General features: G+C 38.5%; 2 protein-coding genes across 9 annotated transcripts in view; one reads left to right on the top strand and one right to left on the bottom strand.

Annotated features, from left to right (window-relative positions):
- Positions 1 to 1,814: 1,814 nt before the first annotated feature.
- Positions 1,815 to 20,338, top strand: CHDH (choline dehydrogenase). Of its 2 annotated transcripts, none has more exons than XM_074603352.1 (9): positions 1,815 to 1,904; positions 4,081 to 4,206; positions 7,630 to 8,438; positions 8,853 to 9,004; positions 12,688 to 12,817; positions 13,485 to 13,619; positions 14,745 to 14,887; positions 15,736 to 15,838; positions 16,406 to 20,338. In XM_074603352.1, the coding sequence occupies exons 3-9, from the start codon at positions 7,685 to 7,687 to the stop codon at positions 16,822 to 16,824; spliced, it is 1,836 nt and encodes a 611-aa protein (XP_074459453.1). In that variant the 5' UTR covers positions 1,815 to 1,904; positions 4,081 to 4,206; positions 7,630 to 7,684; the 3' UTR covers positions 16,825 to 20,338. The 2 variants fall into 2 exon arrangements, with proteins under 2 accessions (XP_074459453.1, XP_074459452.1); XM_074603351.1 differs by having other exon boundaries at positions 1,830 to 2,297.
- A 10-nt stretch (positions 20,339 to 20,348) lies between these two features.
- The window catches only part of CACNA1D (calcium voltage-gated channel subunit alpha1 D), a 201,981-nt gene continuing 198,603 nt past the window's right edge, over positions 20,349 to 23,726 (bottom strand). For all 7 annotated transcript variants that reach the window (XM_074603344.1, XM_074603345.1, XM_074603350.1 and 4 more), the window contains one exon: positions 20,349 to 23,378. In XM_074603344.1, the coding sequence (XP_074459445.1) occupies positions 23,085 to 23,378 (294 nt within the window). In that variant the 3' untranslated portion in view covers positions 20,349 to 23,084. The remainder of the gene's footprint in view (positions 23,379 to 23,726) is intronic.

Here is a 23,726-nt window from a genome sequence, read left to right as displayed (position 1 = left end):
GCAGAACTCATTGAAATTGAAGGAATCAACAAATTAAGAATTTTATTTTTTTTTCTGTAGGAAACAAAAAATAATTATTGATTCTTACTAGCATCATCAGAGTGCTTAAGAGCTCTAGCAAGGGACCAAGACTAGGACTCCACTGCAGCTAGTGCTATGTAATCAGAGATCAAACCCCCACTATCCACTGAAAAGAAACAGAATCGTTCTTAAATGTATATATTTCATGCATATTTATATAAATATTTTTTGTATATTCTTATACATGTTGAATGCATATTTTCTATGGATTTTTTATTTCCTTACTGAACAAGAGCATCAAAGGTGTACAAAATTATTCAAACACTGCAAACACCCATCAGCTTGGTTTCAAGCATTCTTAATCACTGCGAAGATTAAAGACTACTTATATCAACTACCCATTTATTCATAGTTCCACAGGGGACAATCGCTCTTTTCCATTAATGAATAATTATTCAGAAGTTCACAGTCTGGTGCCTAAGTATGAATAACCAACCACACAGAGGCTGTCCATTATTTTCTGCTTATCCAACTAAGAGCAAAAATATTAACAAGCAATTATCCCAGAAAATTATTAATCATCCAATACATTCCAAACAGAGCGATAAGGAAGGACTTGAGAAAATAATCAGCACCTACAAGCAATATTGAAGATATTGTAGCAGAGACTATTGTCATTACAAGATGTATGGAGAAAGTATAAGTTCTCACAATGAGTATCTTGATTAGTCTTCATTATATCATCGTTATTCTACCATGAGCGTTTTGAATGAGAAAACAAGACTCTTGGGTTCATCCTCCAGCAGCCCAGAAGAGCAGTGGCACAGACTCTCTGCACAATACCCATCCTTGGCCATTTCCGAGGGACTTTCATGGTATCTTCTCCCCACCACCACCTTTTATGGTTTAGCCTACAACAAATATGCACTGAAGTAGGGTGTACTGAAGATACTTCAAAACAAAAGTTTTGAAGGACAAAGTTTTGAGGACAAAGCCAATAAAAACGTAAGTTATAAGACAAAGGCCCTATAGCATTTTGGCTACCTAGTGGGACACTGTTGAGAAATGTTGTTGAACGCACACTTATCAATGATGACTACTCACTGCTGAGGTAACGGGTTAGTTAACACAGACTGATGCAGTGGGGCAACTCGTTTTGCTATTTGCTCGACTGTCAGGCTGACGTGTTCTCCTGGAAACACGCATTGCACAGGTACGGATGGCAATTAAAGTGTGTAACTGCAGGTGCCGTCTCAACTTGCTCAGGCAGTCCCCCAGGACCGTGCCCGAAGGCCAACGCCGCCATTGCCCGCTGAGGGGGTTCCCTCACGGCGGGAGGTTCCCGCCGCTGCCCCCCCCACCGCCCCCTTCACCTCAGCTGCGCCTTACAGCTCCCAGCGCTTCCGCTGAAAAGAGGTTTCGCAGCCCAGGTGACAATGCTGTCGAATATGTTTGCTTTAAGGGGGAGGGTGAGGGGGGAATGTCTTTTGTCTACACCACTTCGGGGGTGGGTGAAAAGGTTAGAGCGCTCCCGGGATGGACACGGACGTCGCCTCAGCGCTGGGCCTGGCCGCCCGGGGGCTCCAGCGGGGCGGGCCAGGCGGCGGACTTCGTCCCGCTGCCGCTCCGTGCCGTTTCGAAACGGCACAAAGTTTCTTCCGCGGCGGCCAAAGGGTGCGTTCCTGTGGAAAGTTCCACCCGCTTCCCCTGCCCTGCCTCCCCCACAGACCTCTCCCCACTGCCGGGGCCAGTCCCGAGCGCGCCAGCCCCAGCCCAGCCGCGCAGCGCAGCCCGCCCTCCTGCCGGCGGTCCCCATCGCCTCACAGGGAGCGCCCCCACCCTCAGCGCCGGGCAGCTGCGACGGGGCTTCCCGCGGAGGGCGAGTGAGTGTGGCGGCAGCCGGTGGGCTGAGGGGGCTCTGAGGGGAGAGTTCCTGCGAGCCGTGAGGAGGAAAGGGCGGGAGAGGGGAGCGAGGCCGCGGCGGGACTGGAGCGAGCGGTGGCTGCGGGCGCTCGGCCCTCTCAGCTCCACCGCCGCTGGCAGCCCCCCCCACACAAGCTGTTCTCTGGGAAGGAGAAAGACATGGCCCGTGCGTGCCCTCGTCCTGCGGAGGGGAGCGGGGCGGGAGCCCGACACGGCCCCGGACCTTTGTGAGGAGCAAGAGGCGTCGTGGGCGCCCCAGAGCAGGGTCTGGGCTGCCCGCAGAGCTGCCGGGTTGTACAGCAGCCTGACGGCCTGGGCCGGCTGATAAAAGTTTGTTCATAAAGGAGGAAATGGTAAGTAGGCTTGAGCGGTTTCAGCCGTGGATGTGAAACTTACCACAGGCTTTCTGTAAGTGAATGAACTTTTTTACTAGAAGGAGTGAAGGGAAAAGTTAGTCCAAAACGCTCCCAACAGTAGATGAATTTAAAATGGTTACAGTCTGCAATGGGGGGTGTGTGTGTGTGTGGAAAACCCCAAACCCAAGAGCTGCTTTTACCTGCGGAGCTGTTCCTCCTGTGTCTTACGGAGACAGGCCTGTCAGGATTTGTCAGCACAGTGCCATGAAGCGTAAATGTCCAGCACAGGTCCCATCGCTCTGCTGCACCATGTACTGGCCATATCCAGGAGAGGGTCGTATTTTACATCTGCCAGAGAGAATATTGTTTTAGCCTTGGCAAAATAGGACAGTGAGTAAAGTTAAAGCCACAGCGATCATCTCCGCTTTGTTTCAGGATCAGTTTAGAGGAATGGGATAGGATAGTGCTCTTGCAGGAGGATCACGTGTAGATGAGAGCAGGTATGGATCAATATGACAAAAAGAACCATGCATTGAAACTACTGTTTTCATCCATTCAATCCAACTATGTATGTTGGTTTTAAATTAAATCAGAATGGCTTGATTTTTGACCTCTGCATTTCAGGCCTTAAAAGCAAAGAAATTTGGGAATCATCTACACGCTGATTCTCAAAGCCACTTGAATATTATGATCAGGACAGTGTTGATTGACTTCATTCCCAACTCCCTCTTTGCAAGATAAAAATTATCTCAAATGTTACTCTGCAAATTCTGTTCCATTTGATGTAAAACAACAACAAAAAAGCAAATAAACCCATGAAATAACGTCTAACTATAAATCTGACAAACATATGTGGTGGAGTAGGTTCAAAATACTACTTCAGTTACTTAAAAGGAACACTAGATTTAGCTTTCTGGAGTGCTAGTTCAGTCTTCCAGTGGGTACCCTAACTGTCCTTGTGTATATTTTTTGATCACCCTTATTTCCAGTTTTATCAGAGAATGGGACAGCTCTGATTGGTTAACAGTAATGACGCACAGGGCCCTGTAACATTTTTAGATTAGCCACCTCATCCACCTACAGAACCATTTTGTTATTGTCCATTTTTCAATATATCGCCTCTATGAATGCAGGATACCTGCCTTCCTCTCTTTGCTATGGAATGTGAGCCCTTTAAATCTAGAAGTCTAGGAGGAAGGATCCTAGGCTGAATCCTAGTGCTTTTGCTTATCTTTCTTACAGAGTGGGCAAGCCAATTTATTGCTTAGATGCCCTAAGCAGCCTCTTGCGTATCTTTTTCTCTCCTTTTTGTTTCTTTCCTAAAAAAAAAAAAAAAAAGAAAAAAAGTGAAGTAACATATTCTTGGCTTTTCAAACTGTCACTGTCCCTTAGAAATCTGTTTTCACACATGACCCCAAATCAACATCTATAGAGTTGCAGTGGTAGGTACCTATGGGTTCCATCAGGGTTTATTTCTCAGGCAAACCTGATACTGCATTCAGAAATGTGTTACAATGATGCAAGGAGCCACAAACTTCAGAATTCCACTGCCCTCTCCTAGCTACCTGGTGTACTATTAGATACTAAACTGTAGCAATAGAATTTTCCTGCTGAGATACTCCTACTCTCCTCATTCTTGTAAGACCGCTGTCTATAGGCCCTGCTCAATAGTAACAATATCAGTAAATACGTAGGTTTTTTTAAAATGAGCTCCAAATTTTGAAGCTCTAATACAATACAGTGAATATATTTTATGTTGCTGCAATATCCATTTCTGCAGGTCTGTTCACTGATTCCTGAGAAGCATCTTGCTACATGTTCATAAAGAGGTCTATGATAAGTGAGAATCCAGATGAAGACATGCAGTAATATCCAGTAAGGCCCAGAAGACAACTTTTTGTTGGTGGTAAGTACAGAGCATTGCAGTAGAACCGTGTCATACAAACCTCCCTATTTCTAACATATTTTGTTTTGACATAGATGCTACAATAATAGAGCTGGCCATAAAACTATAGTTCCCCACTGGGTAAATTGGGCCAACTTCCCCAGCACATCTCAGAGCCTCACATGACTCTACCTGTTAGGATAACAACTTTATTTTTCCAGTTACTGGAAAAAAACACATTCTTGCTGAAATACAATTCTTAGGAACACTGCACAGGTTATAAATTCTCCCTGGCAAAAGGGCCAGATAAAACTAAGGGTAACTTGAGAGTGAAGGTGCATTAGGTTACGTTTTGACTGAGTTCTTTTGTTCAAAGAGGGACTCCTGCAAAGTTCCACAAGACTATCTTTTGTTGGAGAACTTGAACTTTGATAAACCCATGTATAGAACTACATAGATTATTTTAGAGAGGTGTAATGGTGTTCTAATTTGAGGACGTCATGATCTCAGTCCTTGATACAGACCCCTTCAATACAAGGTTGAATTGGTCAATGAGTTTCAAAGCCTGCATATGCCAGAGGCTTTTAACGCATCAGCTTTTAAAATGGTCTAGACTTCAGTATTATATTAATATTCAGTATTCAGGTTCTGGCATAAGGCAAGACACAAACACTTAGTCCTGTAACATCAGTGCTGCCTTTGGAGTGTCACTTGAGATAGTAATTCCAGGAGCTCAGTGGCCACTGGTTATGCTATAACAAGCTGTAGCAGTACAGGCTCCAGTGCTACTAGAGTAAGTCAGTCTCTGAACATGATTGCAGGGATTCTGCAGAACTTACTCTCTTTAGAGCCAACAGCTCTGTCACTTGTAGGCTTAACAACCAGCATTCTGGTTAGGAGGCACAGTAATATTTGATGGCATTATAGGTCCCACACCAAAATAAGCAGGCCAGTACTTGTTCCAGTCTCTGAACCCTACCTGTCTAAATAATAAGTGTTAACCACCTGTAATGCCAAAACCTGAGGGTTTACTTCCTCAGGAGTAAGGTTGATCATTTCACCTCATCATGGTTAATCTCCACAGGAAAAAAAGAAACAACTCACATTATAGGGACAAAGTACCTTTCCCAAATTATCAGGGTCCAGGCCCATATTCTACCCACCCCCTCAGCCATCTGCTGTTCCTGAAACAATGAAGTCCTGTGACCGACCAGTTCTGCAGGTTAAACATAGGTGCTTCAGAATTGGGTCTGTCTTCATCACAAACAAATCAAAACAAGTAAAAGCCTCTCTACCTTTGTATCTTCCTCTGCTGCATCACAGAAAATTGCCAAACCTTTTTTTCCAAGAAAGAATCCTTTAATATTTTCCACCTGTAAAAGACAACCCACACCTTCAGCTGTGATCAATTTTGCATTAGCTATGTGAGAATCAGCTGTGTGAACTCTGGGCTCAGACCTATCCCCTGCATCCATTTTTTTATTTTTTTAACAGAGCAAACTGTTCTCCATGGTTCAGAGGGCTGGAGTACCTCTGCTATGAGGACAGGCTGAGAGAGTTGGGGTTGTTCAGCCTGGAGAAGTGAAGGTTCTGAGGAGATCTTATAGCGGCCTTCCAGTACCTAAAGGGGGCTACAGGAAAGATGTGGAGGGACTCTTTATTAGGGAGTGTAATTACAGTAAAGTGTAATTACAGTAAAGAAAAAATTCTTTACTGTAAGGGTAGTGAGGCACTGGAGCAGGTTGCCCAGAGAAGGTGTGGATGCCCCATCCCTGGAGGGGTTCAAGGCCAGGCTGGATGGGGCTTTGAGCAGCCTGGTCTAGTGGGAGGTGTCCCTGCCCAGGGCAGGGGTTTGGAACTAGTCGATCTTCTTTAAGGTCCCTTCCAACCCAAACCATTCTGTGATTGTTCATTTTCCAGAAATTTGAGGCTTTGTACAGCTTATTACAAGTTTTTCCTAGAGAAGAGATTTGTGTTTACTCCCATCCTTTCCCTGAGAGTAAAAAAAAAAATACTTTTACATGTGAGATTGTACGTCAAATTGTAAATAAATATAGTTGTATGTGGAAGACTTTTAACATTTATCAGGAACCTGCATCTAATTTTGTTACAGAGTTGGAAATTAAGGGCTTGTGTGTGCTCTCACACATTTTACATTGTGAAAAATGTACAGTTTTTCACCCAAGAAAATGAGTACAGTTCTGTTCCACATTTTAGTAAGAAACAGCTGATTATTTCAGTGATTCAATAAGACATATTTTCCTTTAGTGAAAAACCCCAGACATTTTACAAAAATACAGGGCTTATATTACAAAGTATTGGATAACTATGAAACTTGAATGTATGAAAATCAACATTAACAACCTAATTCATTTCTGAAAAATTAGATTTCACAAACATAATACAGTATTCAATATATTTCCCGGCGAAAGCTTGCTTATCTCTTTCAGATGGGCAGTAACAGCCTCTGGATAAGTTGCCGTCTATAGAATCCAGAGCAACTGCTCAGATAGAAGACATGGGTTAGGGGGAAATACAGCCCAAGGGTATCCATTTTCACTAATTGTTTATAACAAGGGGAGTGGTTTCAAGGGGAGAGAGCAAGAGAAACACACTTCAAACTGGCCCACTGTATCGGTACCTGTGACATTTAGGCAGGCTGTGAAAATCTTGCATTTAGTCCCTGTACCTGAACCTGTGCAACACAGAGCTAAACCTGTGTTGCTTGCAAGGCTCACAGGCTTTTCTGAAGGTGAAAAAATTGCCATTCCTACTCTGCCTAAGGATCTGGTGGTATTAGATTGTAACTGTCCTTAGAGCAGGAACTGGTTTTAGTAATAAGGTAGAAAGCCACAGATGAACAGATTTTGCCTTTCCTATATTAGGAGACATACCTCAAAGCGCAGCAGTTTTTCACTGTTACACATGTGTTTTGTAGAGATGCTGTCCTAGATTTGGTCTAGCAGAAGCTACAGTGGGCATACTCATCATTTCCATTGTTGTGAACTGGCTAGGCAATATGACTTACTGTCACAAATCTACAGAGAAGTTTATGAAATTGTTTTTTTCTTAAATTCTTACCTACTAGAGGCAGATGAATAGAGACTACAAGGTAAGCAAAGGTTTCCATCCTTTATGGTTTTGACAAAAATTGAAAGCATGCTTCATGTATCTATCTCGGGAACAAGAAGCAAATCAAAATCAGCCTGCATAATACAAAATAGTGTGCTACAACTTGGTGCATAGACTGCATTAAAAGACTAATAAGACAGCAAGTTTCAGAGTAAATGTTCCTTGGTTTATTGGCATTGTTGTTAACCTTTTGGATAGTGAGAATGGCTAAAGTACACCAGTTTTACCTGAAAATGACTGACATTTTAGAGGTCATGCACTGTATTAATGCTAACATCTTAATTAGGATTTTTGTTCGCTTGTTTTTTCCAGGCTGAAACACTGGATTTTTGTTAGCAGTTCGGCAAGAGTGATACTATCAGTAAAGATGTCATACTTAATGAAAGGAGTGAAATGTTGCAGTCCTATGAATCAGATGCACAAAGTAACAGGAACTCTATTTAAGGCACACATATTAAAGAACACATTGGGCATCAATGAACAACAATTCAAAATTTCACGTACATTATCTCAACTTAGTTCTGAAAAGGCAAACTCTTACACTTACGTCATTGTTGGAGCTGGATCAGCAGGGTGTGTACTAGCCAACAGGTTGACTGAAGACCCTCTCAGTACTGTACTACTTTTGGAAGCAGGCCCTAAAGATACCCTTCTAGGTAGTAAAAGACTGATGTGGAAGATTCATATGCCTGCTGCATTAACATACAACCTCTGTGATGAGAAATATAACTGGTATTACCACACAACATCACAAAAGCATATGGATAACCGAATTATGTACTGGCCTCGAGGAAGAGTGTGGGGTGGCTCCTCTTCTCTCAATGCCATGGTATACATTCGTGGGCATGCAGAAGATTATAATCGATGGAGCAGGGAAGGAGCAATAGGATGGGACTATGAACATTGCTTGCCCTATTTTAAAAAGGCACAGTCACATGAACTGGGGCCAGATCAGTACAGAGGTGGAAATGGACCCCTGTATGTGTCAAGAGGGAAAACAAACCATCCTCTTCATCATGCATTCCTGGAGGCAACCCAGCAAGCTGGGTATCCCTTCACAGATGATATGAATGGCTATCAGCAAGAAGGATTTGGCTGGATGGACATGACTGTACACCGAGGTAAATCATAAAGTGATCCTTAAGTAATTTGTATTTCTGACCCACCAGTGGTACTTCTGAAATCATTCTGGCATATGGATATATAATCTGCACTGAATGCCGTTTGGTTGTTGAGATTACTGAAGAGCTGTGACACTTTATAGTAACACCCTGTTCATTTCACACTAGCTTGCTATCAATCTAGTGTGTATTTCATTGAAAATTGCATTGGCATGCAAGTTGATTCATAGTTAAATTTCTCGTTGTGAAATCTGTTATGTTAAAATAAAATCTTTAGTTATTATATCAATTCACATTTGCCTCGAACTCTCTAAACTCTATGAAGGCTTTCCCTCTGTAAACATCCTGATGGTTATTGGCCAAAATCTTAAAGAATACTGAGCATTACTATTTTGATGTTTGATGACATTGTAGGTCAAAGATGGAGCACAGCTAGTGCTTACCTTCGCCCAGCCATGTCACGCCCAAATTTGTCAGTTGCAGAGAAGACACTTGTAACAAAAATCTTGTTTCAAGGAACAAAATCCATCGGTGTTGAGTATGTGAAAAATGGGCAAAGGAAAAAGGTAAGAGACTTTTCTTTTCCAGTAAGAAAGGTATGAGTCAAAGCAAAATTAAATTTTTGTTTTAAAACAAACTTCGATTAAAAGTGGCACTTTACTATGCAAAATGTCTGCTTTTCAGATGCCATGTTGTCTCTTCCAGTATATGATTTCCTGTCAATTATTTTACAGCAGGTGATATTTCAGCTGTATCAATTCAGAGATTAGCATCTCCATATTTCCATCTTTCTGTATTGAGAGGACAAGCCATAACTTGATGTTACGCAAGAGTGTTGTGTAAGGTTTCTGTCTGGAACCTATGGTGCAATCATGCACTGTCTCTGCGTATTGACTGGTGTGCTGACATGCTGATGTTCCTGAAAAGAATTCTGAAAATGATGTTCTGGCATTGGCAAATCTGTAAAAGATACTGAAATCTGAATGGTTCAAGGGATAAGTAATGAGTCATTCACTTCAACATTGCCAGTATGTGTTGAGTTTTGGGATAGTAATGATGAAACATAACGATGAAATGTTCCTTATGGTTGGTTGTGGAATGAATATTTTTCAGTTTCAGTCCAACTTCCACTGAACATGTGATCATGTGGAAAGAAGCTTGAGTTGCCATTACAACTTAACTCTGTGGATAAACAGTTCATCTTATGCAGCTTTCAATCCATTGACTGCTATAAGACCTAAAACATTCTTATTTCCCTTAACTCTTTAATATTAGAGCTGATTATTCCAAAACTAGGAAATTGCCTAAAAGGGATTTATATGTTAATAAATTAAGATATTTAGTCACAAAAAATTATAAAACAATTAAAAAGTGTAATAGCAATATCCTAAAGAGAGGACAGTACAGATTTTGGTGGTTTGAGTTCAATAAGGCTTACAAGACTCAACAGGCAAGTGTTCTGTGACTTGAACACCTGTTAAAGTTAAAATGCAATATAAATAAACTGCTCTTGCATTTTCTAATGCACAAATCAAATCTGTTGTTTTCCAAGTGGATTGCTAAAATGACTATCATTAACAATGTAAAACAGAAGATGCAGAGAATTTAATTGATTTCATGAGCTATTAAATGTCTGCAAAAACAGTGTCTCTACTTGCTGTTTTTGTGCCATTATCAAGAATAATTATGTTGAAGAAGGTCTTGGAAAGCCAATTACGTATGATCAAAGGCTTTCTGAATACTGGACTACTTTAATTGCAAAATAATTGCTACGAATTTTCATACATAGTAATACATATATGAGTTACACATAGTGAATTAATATATTTATAGCATATATCATAAGTAGTACACATTCAAAGTATTTCCCTTCCTTCCCTCCCCTCCAGATTAAAATTGCAGGACTTGTCTGCTTTTACTTTCTGGAAAATTTTATAGCTGTCAGGATGGAAAAGCTCATGACTTTATTACAGTATGAACATCAAGAGGAGACACTTCATTACATTAAAGGGGTTTTGGTTTTATAGTTTATTTTAGGTAGGATCTCTTTTACGTCAGTCGTCCGTAAAGTTAAAAGATCATCAAAACCTGATTCAAGCATGATTCAAAATCTATACAAGCTAGTGGAAAGACTTAATTGTGGGACATTGGGGTCCCAGAGAGCTCCCAGGACTCCAGTAAGCCCTCTGACAAAAATAGGGAAGGTAGACTGGTCATTCCTGGGGTTTCTGAGTTCAGAGTCAGGCAGAAAAGTGTATGGGCTCGGAATAACTACAGTGCTGACTGTGCAGTGAATGTAGACCGAACAAGCATCATTTGAAAGCTATCTGGAACAAACCGGCACCATTTCAGTATGTACCGTAGAAAACATACAGAAGTTACATTTGTATAACATGCAAAATACAGATCTAGGTATTGATTCAGCAGTCACAGATATGCTGTGTATTAGACTTACCATACTAGTGATTGCCCAGAGCAAACAAGAACAAACAAAAAATATCAGCACTGGCTATCTGTCAGCAATGTCAGAGAAATAGTGTGGAAACAATTTATCAAAATTTATCTTCTTACTACATTATGATCTAATTACTAGCAACAATCTCATTCACCATCATTCTGTATAGCTGAGGTCTCACTCAAAAAGGATAGGATTACTGCAAGTTAATATGCATTCCATGCTAATCTATTAACACTTCACCATATTACAGGGAAAAATAGTATTTTTTAATGTTGCTTTAGAAGCTAAATGTCTCATCTAAAATAAAACCAAGCAGCTACGCATGATAGCACCTTACATTCTACAACAGTGGAGAATGCAGAAGAATAATACCAGATATGTTTCCTTGAACCCTTGTGGGTTTTGCTTGCTAATGAGAGGAAGTTCAGGGACAAAATTGTGTGCTTCATCTATTTTTTCCTCACTGTGGCCACACTAATATATTAGAATTCACAGATAAATGTTATAGTATTACTTTTGCAAATGTGTATTTCTTTAAATACACATTGGACTAGCTTAGGTAGCACTAGAATTTGCATTAAATATAAATTGTTGCTAACTTTTTGTTTCTTTGGTGTAGTTGTTCTTTCATAAGGACAGGTGAATCTTGAATCTTTTTTCCTAACGTGCAAGAGGTACTGCTCAGTTTGTAATCAACTACATAACTCAGTGTGTATACAAAGGATACCTTAAATTTCAACAGGCAACATACGTGCAACTAGGGAGGATGGAGTGCATCCAGTGCGCGTGTGTTCATGAGCCAGCTCACTGGAATAGAAGGGGATAGTTTGAACAAGGTTGGGTTCACCCACATCATCCTTTTTCAAAGAGTAAAGGCAAAAGGCGTGTGTGGGGTATCAATATTTTCTTACTCCACACAGTTTTTGCTTTTAACAGTGAAAAGCACTAAGTGGGGTAGTAATGATCCTAAATTTAACAGACATGAGAACAGGGAACAGATATCCCCCAGATACAAATAACACAATGATTTTGGTATTGCTAAATGAGAATATTTTGGGGCAGAAATCCTTCAAAAGAAGATGTGCTAAAAATACTTGCAGAAGAGGTTCTAGAAAAAGAACTATCCATCACAGAAAACTGAGTCAAAGGTGGAGGAATAGTTTAGCAGCCTATATCATGACCAGCTCTGGGCTCAGACTCAAACTGTTTGATGAAAAATCCATCAGCAAAACAGAATTACATAAATGCCTGCAGTCAGGGTCATCTCAGTAGCGCTTTTTTGGTTGAGGGCCTTCTGAGGATGACGATGAGCTAAAAAACTACACATTAATCTTGGTTCAATTAAGAAAACAAGCTCTTGCGCATTTTTGAGCTAGCATGTATCTGAATTCAAAATCTTCCTTAGGAGATTCAGTTTTAATTTACAAACCATTATTGAAAATGGAAGACATGCTTAGCTGACTGATCCGAGTGTCATAGGTAGTTTTTTCCTGGCGAGTAGCACAGGAGTTTATTGGCAGCCATGGTACTGGCTGAGCTGAATGTTTGTGTGCCATACAGTTTGGACAGATTGTAAACATGAGAATACAGAAATTATCAAAGTGAAAGCTTGATCATTTCTCTCTGCAGAAACTTCCGTCAAGATAGGAATACATTTAGAATGAGAAAAATATGAGGGAAAGGTGTCTAATCTGGATCAGGACGGTGTATCTGATCAGAAGCTCTTGACATGTTGCTTGCATTCGGATCAGGCTTAATAATGTTAGGACATTTGTGCTCGTTTCCTTTTAGGCTTTTGCCAGTAAAGAAGTTATTTTAAGCGGAGGTGCCATAAATTCTCCACAGCTGCTTATGTTGTCTGGGATTGGCAATGCAGATGATCTAAAAAAACTGGGGATCCCTGTTGTTTGCCATCTTCCTGGTAATTTTATTATTTCTTTTAACCTTACACCTTCCTATGGATGTGATTCAAAGACCATTAAATGAAATGAATCCATGAAATTCATTTGTCTTTATGTCAGGTTGCATGGTCTGAAACTATTAGAAATCAGTGGAAACTCACATGGGTTTTAGAACTGAGCAATAAACTCCTACACTTTCTTTACTACCTTTGATAGTGGAAAATGCCTTTCTGAAAAATGCCACTGAATACTTTTAAAGAAGCATACTTATAATTTAGAATTTTGAATTAGTTTTGATCCACAACAGATTGTATAAACTCCCACTGTCATATATATTCAAAGATAGAAGGAATAACACAAACTTTTCCTGTAAACTAGAAAAGCTGGTACTGTATTTAGAAGTCATATCCGGCAATTTTAGAACAAGTGATATGTCTGCCATTTAACTTTCTATTTTCATTCTAGTTATGCTATGTTTATGTAAAACCTTATTCTGACATGAGCAAAAGGCTGATATAAGTCATGGTCTTGGTCTTAGTCATCACTGCCCTTGTAAGAGGTTAGTTTAGTTCCCATTTATGCTGTTTCTTGGTTGCAAACGTTGTGTGTAATTGTTCTCTGTGAAATAACTTTTTTTTTTTTTTAATTCCTTTCTTCTCCTTCCACCCCCTTTCTACTCCCCCCCAGGAGTAGGACAGAACCTTCAAGATCATTTAGAAGTGTACGTCCAGCAAAAGTGCACCAAACCTATTACTCTATATAATGCGCAAAAGCCAGTTAACATGGTGAGGATTGGTCTAGAATGGCTTTGGAAGTTCACAGGTATGAAACAACATATGCAGTCATTGATTGCTTTGAATTATTACAGCCTTTTATCCATGAAATTTCAAAGTCTGGGAGCCTTCATATATAATTTTTTTTGCGTCCTGAGAAATAACTGGAACTTGCAAATGGCCTTGAACTATTTCTTTTTTTCTAAAACAGTTATTATATCTTAGGTAGCAAGGGAGGTTTCTATACACTGTTTTTTAATGTTATTATATCTCTCTCAGTTTAAGAAAAACTCTATGCTTAAAAATCTTGGTGTCATTGAGAAAAGCTGTTGTAAAAAAATGGAAAAAAATTCTATTTGAAATCGATATCGTGTCAATAAAAACATATTGTTGAGCTGAATTAATTGCCCCAGAAGAATTAGTTTGTTGCTCTGATCAGAACCCTTTAAGCTTGCATGTAAATTAGAAGTGACTTTTGTTAAAATGACACACTTGTTTTACAGTAATCCAGCTGTAAGTTGTACTTTAAAAAGAATCTCTAAAAGTAACCCTTAAAATCAGTAATATGGTTTGGCTAAATTTGAGGACCTCATCAGTTGTTGAATTATTTTGTTAGTAGGTCACAACTTACAGCTGGGTATTTGTGGCTTTTTACCATGCAAGTAAATATCGAGAGCTGACTCACCGTTTTAAATAGATGTGAAAATACATAATAGGAGGGGCATTGCAGGGTCTTCATCTTTCCCCTTCAGGGCAGTCACTGTGGACAGCTCTGCCTATTACATGTTGCTGATGGGATAACTGCACTGCATGGCATGGAGTAATACCAGGATTCTGCAGTGGGTTCCTTCCACACCCGTTGGGATCCTGGAACCTAATCTACTTCTGGAGTTAGACGCTAGGCCTGCCAGTTGCACTGAGATAACTGTAACATCCTACGCTCAAATAAGTAGGATTTCCAAAGTTATGCATACTTAACATTTGTCTAGTGATTAAAAAACAGATGAAAGTAATGCATTAAATCGCAAGCTGTTCATAATGGATTTTTCGTTCCTTGCAATTTCCACTGTACATATGAATTATTCATAGTAGTGAAACCAACGGTTAAGAAGAAGTGGATTTCTTGCTTTTCTGAGGTCTTCTAATAGCATTTTTCTCTTCATTTACACTCTAGGTGAGGGAGCCACTGCCCACTTAGAATCTGGTGGTTTTATCCGAAGTGAACCAGGGGTTCCTCACCCTGACATTCAGTTCCACTTTCTCCCTTCTCAGGTGATTGATCATGGTCGGGTTGCTTCCACAATGGAAGCTTACCAGGTAAGTTGTTGAAGAACATACTACAGTAATGTTCTGTAGTAATTAGCAAGCAGGCTTATGCTCTATTATAAATATTGATAACTCTTGTATATATTGAAAGAGGCTTTGTTCAGTATAATACAAAAGAGCTGGCTTAACTTCCTACACTGGGGAAAAAAACATGAGCTTGTTTTTTGATATTGCTACCAAAATTTTGCTACTTTTATCTCTGGGAAAGTAAGCAAGTATTGAATAGTTGTTCAAGTATTTGCACAACTGAAGTGCCATAGTGCTATTGATTAGGATACCATTGTGCTAGATGCTGTGCAAAACTAGAACAAGGTGTTCCCTCTTCCACTGCAGTTTAGACAGAGGTTTAAGTAAGAATGTATGAGGCCACTCATTTATTCACTGGCACAAATCCAAGCCCCATTTTAGACTATGATTTTTGATCCAAAAGTCTGTGCTATTGCCAGGGGGCTGTCACTGAGCATACATGTTTCTTCTTGCTAATCTCTTTTCTTCAGTGATGATAGTAATTTGGTCTGATTGCTGATTGTATTTGAATGCTGTGCTACTGCTAAATTGGAATACTTGTATTCTAAATTAAAAGAACAGCTGTGAGTTGATGATAGATGTATTCCCTTTCCCTTATGAAATATCATATTTACAACAAATTTATATAAAATGGAAAAATGTTGAATGGAATTTTCCATTATCTCCCTTTAATGTTTACATTTGCTTAATTTGTAAAGACTGTCCAAATTGCAAAAAAAACCCCAAACAAACCACAAAACCAAACAAAGCCATACAGAATTTGGAAATAGGTCTGGTGGGATTGTGTCATGAGTATAGTGTGGGTGTTGCAGGTCCATGTGGGACCCATGAGGAGCACAAGTGTGGGCTGGCTAAAGCTGAAGAGTACAGACCCAAATGACCATCCTATCATTGAGCCTAACTACATGTCAACAGGTAAACGCAGCGTCTCCTTGCTCTGATGTCAACTTATTCCCAGCCTGTTTCAGTAGCAGATTTTCATATCTACTCAACACCAGTTCAGAAGTGCTGGTTGCTGCATTGTTACTTATTTCTCATTTATAAAATTCAGTATCAGAAGAGGCCATTGTGCAAAGCACTGTATAAGCCAAAAAATAATTCCCTGTTGGGAATGCAGTCAGGGTTTCTTTGTGTTTGCTGCATCACGCTGTTCATTTCATCCCCTCCTCTGCTTGTGAAGGAATGGATCTTGTGTGCTGCTTTGTGCTGAGATTCGTGTCCTTGGCTAGACAGTGGGTATAGCAAAATATGAAGAACTGTTCTAGCTTACCTGTTCCCTTTTGGGATTGTGCGGTGTTACTGACAGTTTCGTTCACAGTGAATGTAAATACCTGTGACTTTGAAAATATTATGGTTTTCAGCAATAAGTGAGACTTTCCCTCCAGCCTTTTTTCTTTGATGCCGTTTTTTTCTATTATACGTTCTGTATCTATTACTAAACTAAGGGCGTACCTACAGTTTTCTTATTTTCTCTCCCTACAGAAAGAGACATTTGGGAATTCCGCCAGTGTGTCAAGTTGACCAGAGAGATCTTTGCTCAGAAAGCTTTTGAAAAATTTCGTGGGCCTGAAATTCTACCTGGAAAACATGTTCAGTCTGACAACGAAATAGACGCTTTCATAAGGCAGAAGGCTGATAGTGCTTATCATCCTTCTTGCACCTGTAAAATGGGTCAGCTTTCAGATAGCACTGCTGTAGTTGATCCCCAAACAAAAGTAATTGGTGTTGAAAACTTGAGAGTAGTAGATGCTTCAATAATGCCCAGTGTTGTCAGTGGAAATTTGAATGCTCCAACTATTATGATAGCAGAGAAAGCTGCAGATATAATTAAGGGCCTCCCATCGCTTCAGGAGAAAAACATTCCTGTATATAAGCCCAAGACCTTGGAAACACAGAGATAAACAAACGTTCTCATCCTTTCACATCTTCTTACTTAGGCTTTCATCAGCATGTTGGTATCTCATGCTGAACATGCCAACAAAATAAATACCATGCAAAACAACATGCCCTATTAAAGTAACTGTTAATTCAAACCATTCTCTTATATTAGACTACCTATTCATTCTTTTAATCAGTTGGATTAAGCTGCTTACTTTAGTTAAACATGACCTTTTGCAGTACAATTCAATTTTTTTGTTGACGAGAAGCTATTTCTAAATGACAAGACAGTTGTGCACATAATCCAGAAATACTACACAGTTGCATGAGGAACGGAAGAGATTAATGTGTGCTATTCTGAAAATCATTATGGTATGGTTTGTTATTTAAAGGAAGGATTTTAACTGCTGTGAGAGAGTCACCCAGGATAACAGCTAGTCAGTAATCCCCACAGCCTGCAAGGAATCTTAAGCAAATGTAAGCATTTATACAATTGCATATTCATAGGCCAAAGTAGTACGTATCAGAATTCATAGGACAGAGAGGAACCTGCACGTGTTTGGAATTTGTCAAATGTGGGGTTTTATGAGAGGAATGCAGAGTTTACAAATCCTCACTTAGATTTAAGACTTCACCATACTTAGCAGCCCTAACTGTATAGTATTGATAAAGAATACATACATTGTATTTATCAGAAACTTATTTTTCTAAAAAATACAGAACAGGAGCTGATATTTATAAAAATATACTGGAAAACTGAAATTTCTCCTTGCCTTTTTTTTTTTTTTTTTTTTTTTTGCAAGGAGGCAAGGAGGTTAGTAGAATTCAGTTCACAATCTGATTTAGTTGCACCACTTTATCATTTATCACAGTTAGAGATCTGTGCTTCCTATAACGTCCTTAAAGTTACTGGTCTTTGCTTAAAGATGAGTCTTTGCAAAAGGTATTTCTCAGGAAATATTCTGAATGGTGCCTTACTATTACTCAAATTTTAGTAAAAAAAATTACAGCCAAGGTAGGTTTAAAATGAATGCTTACTCAAAATAACTACACAAGTTCAGATATCGATGATACAGGAAGAGATCTTTTTTGAATTAGAAGGCAAGTAACTTATGCAGTGAAGCAGTGCTGTGTTTTAGTTAGGATTTAAATCTTTGTTTTACTGTTTTCAGATGTGCAAAGCAAGATATGTGATCTTTCATGGCTGTTTTCTGTGTCAATCTAACTTTCAGATACTGATTTTTTTTTCAAAACCATAAAGAAACTGAACTCAATGAATCCATTGAATCATTTGAATTTATTAAGTATTCCAAAATAACTTCTGAGCAGCTGTCAAATTATAAAGCAAAAGCTTCTGTAGCCTAAGATTGCTTAGGACTTGTGGTAAACAGAATAAACTTTTTTTTCAGAAAAAGTGGAATTTTGAACCATTTGAGCAGATTGAGCATTGAGCAGAAAAAAAACTTTGCTGACTCGGATGTTTGCTAGAGGGACAACTGCAGCTGTTTAAGGCAGCCACTTCTACCTGGTGCTGTGTGCTGTAAGGCAGTGGTTGTAAGCCCCGCTGCTAACTGAGGGAAAGGACTTGATTCATTAGAGTATCTGCATAAAGACAAACAAAAATACTGAAGATGGAACATGATAGCAGTGCACTCTGCTCCAAAAAGATACAGGTAAACCCTTTCTATGTGTGTAATGCATTCTTTTGGAATGAGGGGAAGAGCAAGAATATTTTAAGGCATAGGTGATTGATTAGCTGTGTTAGTAAGACAATTCATCTGATGCAACTGTGCATTTGGGGAAAGCATGAACTGTGTATGGTGCACCTTTTTAGGGCAAAGTTTTTATTCAGCACCTGTGCTTTTGAGATTTTCATTTAAAGGTATTCAGTAGGTATCTTAGTGTCATTTGGAATACAAAGTATTAGGATACTCAGAATAATATATACTGGTGAGACTTACCGCAGTTCTGTGCAGTTGAGAGGGGAAGCAATTTGGAAAGATGGAATACTGAAGTTCCTGCATTTGTAGATTTACAAGACGGGTTTCCACTCTAGGCATGCAAGATCGGAATTGTTATTATGCAACTGCAGAGGATTAACCAGCTACTGTCTGACATAACTTATTACTGAACACACACACAGAGCTACCCTCTGCCATTATGTAAAGCTCTAAAAGATGAGGAAATGGCTCAGTTAGATATACATGCCAAAGTGCGTGTCATGTTCAGGTATACATTGCTGCATTGTGCAGTCAGATAATCGGGCATTTTTTCTGAAACATCATCACCTTTTCTTGCAGTTCTAAACATACATAGACACCTTGCAAACTCCTCCCCTTCTAAACATTTAAATGTTTTCATTGCTGTGAACTGCAGTTGCTTTATTAATTTAGAGCTCACTGCTATAGGATGTTGAGGCACCTTCATGACATTCCTTTGATGCAGCACTAAAGAAATGGCTCAGGTACTTGAAAGTTCTGTTGCACTGGAGAAATCTTTAGGTAGCATCAAGCTACCGTTAGTTTCTCCTGCATTGTATCTGGTTTCCGATACTGAATTCCTGTTAAAATTGTTCTTCTAGCAGAGTCAAGTCTGCTAGGGGATATTTAGAACAGGTACAAGATATTTTTACATGGTCTGAAGAGCAGTGGCAGTCTGCTAGCTAAAATTAACCATCTTTTACACTTATCGGATTGCAGAGCACAGGCTAATAATATGAGCATTTAACTCATTTAACAAAATAATACAGTGTATAATTGAATATTATTCCCGGTTCTACCCACACACAATTTATTCTATAAATGCATAGATGATACTGCATTATGTATTCAAAAACAGTTAACTGTGAAAGCTGTTTGATGTAAGAATTTGGAGTTACTAGACCTGCCAGCATGGCTTGAACCAGCAGTGGTACTGCGAGTGACAACACCAGCATTTCCATGGTAATATCTTGCTGCAGATGCTGCTGACGCAGTTGGAGGTCTCTGGCTGGGGACAATGAGATTAAGAAAGAAAAGTGACCAAAAAATGCTTATGTTGTACACATATTTCAGTTCAAGTTGCTTCAGTACGATTAAGTGCTTTTAAAAGCTGCAGAAAACAGCAGTATTTATAAAACTGCATTATATTTAATTTATGTAAGGCCACTCAAGGTTTTGTACACCAGAACTTTTCATATTTCTGCAGCTTAAAATCCTTTCCAAGTGTCTGATTTCGTTTAGTCTGCAATCAAATGAGGCAGCTATATATAAACACCGAAAAGCTGGAAAGTGGGCTTGGAACATATTTTGAACGAAATACAGAACATAAAAATATAATATAGAAATTATATATATAGAATATAGAAACATATTTTGAGGAATAATAAAAGCATTTATGCATTGTTTTAAAAATATAGTTAAAATGAAGTTATTGTAGAGAGAACACAAGCGTATCTTATTACAGTATTATAATTTTTAGTCTCAATTCTTCTGTCATCCAAGCTCCAAAAAAATGTTCAAATATGAATATATTTTATATATTCACCTTTTAGTGAATTTACTTCACCACAGAAGACTTAGTTATTTTTAATTCTTTAATAATGTTTTTTGTCATTTTATATATATATATGGTTTTTTATATATATATATATAAAATATCTGGAAACTCATGATCTATGCTTCAATTTTTGAGATAACTTCTAGTTTTTCTGTATTGAGTAATTACTATGACTGGTAGTATTTTAAGCGTGCCAATTATCATGCAATTGCACAGATATTGATTACATTCTTCCATATACATCTGGAATAAAATTGAACAGGTGTTCTATGTATCCATATATATACGTTCTTCATTAAACCATTAACTATATAGACCATGGTTTGTAACTGAATTATAGAACAGGGTTTGTACCCAAGTTTTTCAGAAGTGGGTATACCACAGTAGGTGGAACTTTGAAAACTACACTTGGTTATTTCACAGTGATACCAAATCCTGAAAGCTCCATTTTGGTCTCATAAAGTTTGTTTCTGTGGGCTGGGAAAGCGTAACAAAGTGCCTACTGCCAGGTGACCTACCCAAGTGCTTCGTGGCAGACAACCTGAAAGACGTGTTTTGATGTTTTAGGGGATTTTAGTCACATTTTCCTAATTGTTTCCATAGATCTGTATCTAGTAAGCAGTAATCCCCTAGATATAGGGGAGTAATAGTACCCTTTTTCTTACAGATACCCCAGTCACTTTCTTTCTTTCTGGTTAACAGCAATCGTTCATAAAAGACTTGCACACTATGATAGCGTAGACTGACGACTATATCCCACACATTACCTCCCATTCTTCAAACAGAATTTAACTTTTGGAGCTTCTTGGTGAAAAACTATTAGTAAAAGGAGTCCCAAGTATAATAAAATTATTACACAGTTTTATTTTGAAGAACATTTTGCATTTGTTTTAATACAAAATGATGTAGGTCAAGAAATAATTTACAAACCTTTAAGTTCTTATCCTGGCATTTGAAATAAGAATGATTTCAGAGGAGGTCTGTAAGCTATTCATAGGAAACCGTCATTATGTACAAAATGTTTATTGACATGTTTTAAACATCACATTTGTAAAAATGTGAACTGGATTGCTATCTAGCGTATGAACTACAGGTAAAACCTGATAAGATAACTTGTTAGAACAAGTCACTGTTATCCAGTGCTAACAAAATAGACAGTCGCTTTCAGTACTTTTTGATTTTCCTCCAAGGTTGTATTAGCCTCAAAGTCATTTCAGGGTTTTACTGCATTGTGAACAATATCTAAGCCCTCTCTTGATTGCATAAAAATAAATCTTTGAAATAGTACACATAGAACAACAGAAAGGTAGAGGCAATAAAATAGTATACTTCTTATATAGTTTTTGGTACTATGAAGAATCATTTTATCATATTTAATTTCTTTCCAAGCAGAGTAAGGAATACCGAAGTAAAACATTTTCATTTACTTGTGAAATATTTTCTGCCCAAGATGCTTCCTATCAAAGTACGGTATGTAGGTAATACACTTTGTCAAAACTAATTGTCTCATCACCAGTAATATCCTGGCATGAACTTGCCAATGTTTTAATTATTTTAGTATTTATTTTTAGCATGGGATTAATACAAAAATAAAATCACAGCTCATTTTTCAATCAAAAAAGTTAAAATAACTTTAAATGTTTTACCTTTCCAAGTGTAAGACTGTAAATAGTCAACTGTGCATCCCTTATGCAGAGAGATTCATTTGACTCAATTATTTAAAAAAAAAAAAAAAAAAATCTGTTCTGTTGCCAAGTTCCAACTTGACACTTTATCCCAAAAAGAGATTTACACTGAAAGGTGGCTCTATTTAAATATTTATGCTATAGATCTATATATTCCAAGTAAAAATACTTATATCTAGAATTCTGTGGAGAGTTACAATAATTAGGGTCCATAAATATTGCTGCAGTTCAATTACGGTACAATAATTACAAAATATAGAACATCTCTTTACAAATACAAATCATTGTATATTACAATTCATTTACAATAATTTCTACTATATAATTTTTAGCAAACTATCTTATCTAATTCTACTATAACCTGGTTGCAAGTGCATTAGTAAGAATGCAATTATTCCAGTGTATTTTGCCCTTAACGTGATAGTCATAAAACAGACTATCTGAATGATATTTTCCTATGTAAACTGGTGTTACATATGACAGATTATTCTTTATATAACTTATTTTTCCAATGATCTCTAACAGCATGACAAACTGTGTTTTAGAAGAGCATTAAGAAAAAAAATCAGGAGGCAAGTTTGAAAACAATGTTAGAATGGATATGCAATGGGTAGCTGATATGCTATCGACTACTGAGGTAATGACATTATCGGTTGTCATCACTCATCTCATGTTGCTATTTCCCACGCAATTTTGTGCCAGACTTATACAGACATTTTCACTGACAAAATCCTGCTCCACTATGAAGGACAGCAGCACAAGGCTGAAAGACAGGCAAGATATTACAGCTCAGAATCCCACCCCAGCCCTCAGAAAACTGATTGTCACAATCTGCTCGGTTTCAAAATAACCTTATTCCTAGAGAGAAACTGAAGATTCTGTGGGAGGAGACTGGATCACATTTCGGCAACCTGGAGATAATAAATTTATTAGTTATGGCTTCCTTGAGGTGTGACATCACTTGTACAAAACTTGATTGGTTATTTACTCCAGCTAGTGCCTAGCATCTTTAAACTATGAGGCACTTTTTCTGTTATTAAAATAATTTTCCTTGTTAAATACTATAAGCTCGTAATGCATATCATTTCATCAGCTAAATCTTCTTCATATCGTCCTGGTTCTGGTTCTTCATCGCTGTAGCCAGGACCAAAATCTTGAAGTTCATAATCTTGTCTGCTTAAAATGGGAAACATATCCCCATTGGTCCCATTGCTAATGTTCCCATTGAGAAGATTACTTGCTGCACTTTCCATCTCATCAATAGTCATGTCACATGCATCAGCAATCTCATGTTTCGTAGCCGAAACGAATTTCGGGTCCTTTGCATACCTTCCTAGGCCTTCAGATATAAGTACCTGGAAGATGGAGGAGAGAGAATGAGATACACAGTGGAATTACAGAACAGACGGGATTCATAGCAACATTTCTCATTTGTGGAAAATACTGAAAACCCCGTGCTGAATCACTACAGCAACGCACAGCAAAACTGCGCCTGTAACGAACAATCAAAGGGCTCCAAACCACACTGTATCAGTTATGTGATAATGTAATGGATAATACAACACATCTGACTTTTCTCTTTAAATAAACGTCAGTCATCAGGCTGATACACTAAAGACAACAGTTAATATATCGCAGAAGGTGCAATTAGAACAATTACCTGAAACACAGAATTAGAGACATGTTCTTGATACTTTTGCATA

This window comes from Larus michahellis, chromosome 10, assembly GCF_964199755.1.
Source record: "Larus michahellis chromosome 10, bLarMic1.1, whole genome shotgun sequence".
Lineage (NCBI taxonomy): Eukaryota > Metazoa > Chordata > Aves > Charadriiformes > Laridae > Larus > Larus michahellis.
Note: the sequence above shows the minus strand (reverse complement) of the source record. Positions and strands in the feature narration are given on the sequence as shown.